At 35.9% G+C, this 5682-nt stretch overlaps 1 protein-coding gene across 1 annotated transcript; it reads right to left on the bottom strand.

Moving 5' to 3' along the window:
- Positions 1-422: 422 nt before the first annotated feature.
- LOC123893099 (pentatricopeptide repeat-containing protein At3g02330, mitochondrial-like) lies at positions 423-4166 on the bottom strand. The gene is made up of 2 exons (XM_045943020.1): positions 1251-4166; positions 423-1097 (listed from the first exon to the last, which is right to left on the bottom strand). The coding sequence occupies exon 1, from the start codon at positions 4083-4085 to the stop codon at positions 1422-1424; it is 2664 nt and encodes an 887-aa protein (XP_045798976.1). The 5' UTR covers positions 4086-4166; the 3' UTR covers positions 423-1097; positions 1251-1421.
- Between the last annotated feature and the right edge of the window lie 1516 nt (positions 4167-5682).

Raw genomic sequence — 5682 nt, 5'->3', positions numbered from 1 at the left:
TAAGCTATATCCTGAGGAAACTGACTCCTTCAAAATGAACAATTAACTTTGAAAGGTAAATTAAGTGATCAAAGCAATATGATCATACTTAGGCTTACTAGTCAAATAAATTTGAGTTCACAGTCATAGTCAAAGTAATTTAGTATCCAAATAATATATTTTTTTGTTATGAATAATTTGATGGCATTCCTTGCTTTACCATTTAGTTTTGGATGATATGCAGATGAAAACACAGTATTTGAACTGCTTAAAATAAATCGAGTTCAACCATATTAGAGATGTTGTTGATATACAGGAACATGGTTGATAGACTTAAAATAAAAATAAGAGCAAAATCAAAATGATAATAAGCCAGAATGGAGATTCGAGCATATGCATATCACAGATTCACAGGCCATGACAACTTCAACATATGTATATATTAAAAGTAAAAAACAATGCCAACAAAATCGTTTTTTTTTAATTCCATTTGCAAGTCATTCGATTTCTGTTCTAGAGAACATGCTGCAAGTGCATTGTTTGCTAAGCTACAAGTTTGGTCAGAATAACAATGCTAAAAGTTCCATCCACTTAAAAAGTGTGGTTTGACTAACCGGGGTTGAGTCTAGCCAAGGGGATAGACTCCACAACATGGTAAACCAACATACACATGTCTTCAAAAAAAAAAAAAAGTACACATTGTGTCTGGTTTTGGTAGACGTGCGCACATTTAGTGTTAAGTTCAACAGTCCCTCGGACATAAGTATTTGAGTTTTTCTTTTTAAACAAGGAAAGGAGAAATTGTTATTAATAACGGTGACATTAATAATCATTTTACAACTATCTCATATGAGATTTGAACTCCACCTCTCGTGAAGTGAACTTATAGGATGGCTTGGATCTACCTACCAGTTCCATTTGATGGCTTCATGAATCTGTTCATATCAATCCCATGGTTTGAAGATGAGTATCTGGCTTATGAATAAAGAAACCCTAGAGTATCTAATTAAAAAATGACATGCTTTTCCTTTCTAGATTTACATTATCGCATTCACATGCTTGAATCCTCTCCTCCACTCACACCAACTTCAAGCGAATTCTCGTTGCTCTAAACCAATCTGCATGGATGATGAATATATCGAAGGCAGTTAGATTGCTGGATAAACCATCCAAACCCATTGTATCATATTATCTGAATCTAATGCTGATTTAAATGAGGAAGTAAATTTCTTATTAATGTGTTGACATTCTTATTAATCAAGAATCTAGACCTGATTCTCAGCTTGTGAATGAAACAACACATCTCAAGCCACTATTCGGTACAGGGCAATCTTTTCTTTTCAAGTTGCTCAGTTCTTCCCAGCCAGCCTGATTCCTCAGAGTCTCCTGCTCGAATTCTCCATTAGGCCATTGTAGTCAGCGTGTTTGAAACCTTTTCTACATTATCTCACACTACACATGGCGGTTTTGTTCCCCTCATAAGGATCTTGTTCTTCCACTTCTTCATCAAGCAGGAAATCATCAATATCAGGAACATATCCATCCCACTTCATCTCATCTACAAGTAAATGAGTTTGCTGATATATCTCCTCAGATCTTGGATGTGCCTTGTCTCCAACAAGAAACGCATGCACCTCGTCTCTTATCTCAATCCAGCTACATCCTGGTTCCTTCTTTAATTTATAATTCTTCATGAAACTTCTTATTTTTGCAACCTCGCTCCAAATTCCTGCAATAGCATATACATTTGACAAAAGAACGTAAGCAGAAGAATCTTGAGGGTCTAACTGTAATAAAGAATCGGCTGCTTTTTCTGCAACTTCGACATTCCCTTGCAACTTGCAAATACCAAGTAAAGTTCTCCATATCACATCATCGGCTTTAAAAGGCATGCTTTCAATAAGCTTCAAAGCTTCATTTACTTGTCCTGACCTCCCTAGTAGATCTACCATACATGAATAATGTTCCATATGGGGATCTAAACCGTAATGACTTTGCATTTTACGGAAATAATGCAACCCTTTGTCTACATAACCCATATGTGCACACGCTCTGAGGACTGAAATAAAAATCGTATGATTTGGTTTCACATTCAGAAGCTGCATCTCCTCAAATAATTTAATGGCATCTTCTCCAAGTCCATGGCATGCATATGCGCAAATCATGGCGCTCCAAGTCACATAATCCCGCTTAGGTGCTTTCTCAAACATTACGAGTGAATCCTGCATATTTCCACACTTTGAATACATATCAACAATAGTACTGGCTATATACACATCTGAATGCAACTGTAGCTTTAAAATTTGTCCATGGATCTGCTTTCCAAGTTCGACGGTAGCCAAATTAGCACAAATATCAAGAACCGTAGCATATGTGAAGTTGTCAGGTATAACACCAACTTGTAGCATCTGAGAAAAATACCTCAGAGCATTTTCGCCTTGCTTTTGTGACGAGAATCCTGAAATGATTGAATTCCAAGAAACAGTTGTTCGTTCTTCCAATCTCTCGTGGATCTTTTCTGCCTCGACTAGCATTCCGCACTTGCAATACATATCAATCATGGCACTTCCAACAAACCAGTCTAACCCCATACCAGACTTAATAACTCTTCCATGTATCTCCATACCATAGTTCAAAGCTTGCTGACCAGCACATGCCTTTACAACACTGCCAAAAGTAAAATCATCGGGTTCCATAGTTGACCTAAGCATTGAAACAAAAAGTGAAAGTGTTTCTTCTACTTGTTCATTTTGCTCGTGAGCCGCAATGATTGCATTCCAAGACACAGCATCCTTTCTTTCCATATCATCGAATATCCAACAAGCTTCCATCAATGCTCCGCATTTTGCATACATGTCTAAAATGGTATTCGCAACACAGATATTAAGCTCTAAACCACATTTGACAGCTAATCCATGCAGTTGAATCCCCTCCAAATAGCCTTTGATAGCCGAACAGGCAGTCAAAGCACCAGACAAACTAATTTCGTCGAAGCCAAGATAAGACTTCCGTAAAGACTGGAAAATCTCTAAAGCTTCAACACCTTGATCTTGTCGTGCATATCCAACAATAATGGCATTATGAAATTGCCGAGTAGGTTTAGGGAATGTGTTAAACAACTTTCTAGCATCATTCATTCTGTCACATTTAGCATACATGTCTAATGTAGCTGTTCCAACTATACTATCATATCCGAAATTTGTCTTTAGAGCATAAGCATGCAACTGTGTGCCTAATTCAAATGCAGATAATCCAGCACACAACCTAAACACACTAGCAAAAGTTGATTGACTCACCCCCATACCTTCTTTTAACATTGCCTTATACAATTTTAATCCCTCAATAAACCGATCATTTCGAACATAGCCTGCAATTACAGCACTCCAACACACCAAATTTCTTTCCGGAATTTCAACAAAAACCCTAAAAGCATGATCTAGTTTCTTACACGTTGAATACATGTCTACTAGAGCAGTACCTGTTACCACATCACTCTCAAAACCCATCTGAATCACAAGGCAATGCAGCTGAAGTCCTAAACCATAGTCTTCAATACCGGTACAAGCTTTCAAAGCAACAGAAAATGTAGCATAATCATGCGGAATATTCAGCAATCTCATCTTAACAAAAACATCAATCGACTTTCGATGAATCCCGTTTTGTAAATAACACGAGAGCAAAGAGTTCCACGAAACAACATCTCTCTCTGGCATTGAGTCAAACAAAAACTGTGCAAATCCCATGTTTCCAATTCCTGAATAACCAAATATCATTGTGTTCCAAGAAATTACATCTCTGTGAGGCATTTTATCAAACACGTTGAACGCGTAATTCAAATTTGAACATTTACAGTAAAAATGAAGTAAACAGTTGGAAACAAAAATGGTGGGAACAAAACCAGTTACTATCATCTGGGCATGAGCTTGTTTGCCAGGATTCAAAGATTTTAGATTGGAACATTTTTGGAAAATATGGGAAAATGTTAAATTTTTTGTTGGGTTCATTTGGATTAAAGAAATGGAACAATTTGCATAAGGTGGTCCTATCTGACTCTGAGAGTTGAGCCTTGGAAGATAAAGACCACGAGACACGGTACGATGTAACATGGATTTGTTTTGGCGGGGTTTTGTCACTTCAAAACAAAACAAGATTTTTCACGACAGAAATGCTTGTTATCGCGAAAAATTTTTCACGACAGAATCACGAAGAGGTTATTTATTCGGAAAATGCTTGAGTATTTTCTATTAATTTTTTTTATTAAGAATCAATTTGGTTTTTGCAATTTTCTCAACATCATCTGGTTTCAAACTCCGGCTCACTGCATATATAAAGTGTGTTTGGTAAGTCTAGCTTATTGGACTAGCTTATAAGTTTGTTGAAAAAAATAAATGTGTTTGGTAAAAAGCTTTTCTCATTAGTTTATATTTTTATTTTTTTGAAATATTATTTCAAGTAGCGTTTGAGTTTATAGCTTTTTACGATTTTTTTCATTTCTAACCTTTAACTTAATTTTATTACTTTTTATAAAATAAAAAACTACCCACAAAACAGGAAAACTACCCACTATATGTATGTCCTTTTATGTCTTTTTATATTTATCAATAATTTTAAAAGCTAATTTTACCAAACACTTTAATTTCAATCAGGTAATTTTTCAGCTATCGGCTATAAACTTGTTTTTCAGATATCAGCTAACTTATCAGCTATAAGCTAGCTTATAGTTTAAGCTTGCCAAGCAGAGCCATAATGCAATATCCTATATCAACTAAAATAAGTTCACGGGATGTTTTGTTACTTAATTTTAGTTTTGAATAATTTTAGTCTCTGTTGTTAAATCAACATGTCGTTACTTTTATCTCACACTTTTGACTTTTAATAAACAAAAAAAATTGTTGATAGACGATATGATAAAATTATTGAAAACTCACACACACACATAAAGTGGAATGATCCGGTTTCGAACCTCGGTCATGACGACTGACACTAGCAATTCTTGAGTTTGATTTTCGAGAGAAACAATTCTTTGACTATCTCCTAACCCACTAGACTCTCTTTTGAGTGAAATGCCAAATACTTTCAAAATTCGTCAAATATTTCTGAAATTTCAAAATAGGAAAATACTCTCCTAAAATTGTAAAACGCCAATCAAATTTCCGTCTTCTCTGTTTACTCCGTCTATTTTGATGACATTGCTGTTAACTGCATACGTGCCATGTCACATGAGGGAGTAATTAATCACGATACACGTCACAAGACGGTAATTCACTAGAATTTGCAAAATCAGTGGACTAATTGACTGAAATTAGATCGATTAGCCCCCTAGTTTTGCAAATTTTAGTCATTTATTTCCTTGTGACGTGTATCCTAATCGATTACCCCTATGACGTGACACCACATTGGCAGGTGCCAGGTATGCAGTTAAAGGTGTGGTTTTTATATACATATCAAATAAAGGTGTGGTTTTTTAACCAATCAGTAGTTGTGTCAGTGATGATTGACGCTGGACTTAATAGAGAGGACTGCAATTTGATTCTCCGCAATTGCGATCGGGAGGGGACTAAAACCACTTGATGCCAGAACTGACCCAAAATCAGATTAGGCGGTTTAGTTGACCGGATACTAGTGGTGAAAACAAAAAAAAAAGTGGTTTTTAGCTGGCGTAGTGATACTGATATAAAATCTAGTATCCCCGACGAAAAAGAA

Source organism: Trifolium pratense, linkage group LG6 (assembly GCF_020283565.1).
Source record: "Trifolium pratense cultivar HEN17-A07 linkage group LG6, ARS_RC_1.1, whole genome shotgun sequence".
NCBI lineage: Eukaryota > Viridiplantae > Streptophyta > Magnoliopsida > Fabales > Fabaceae > Trifolium > Trifolium pratense.
The sequence above is the reverse complement of the archived record's forward strand: the minus strand, read 5'-3'. Positions and strand labels throughout refer to the sequence as shown.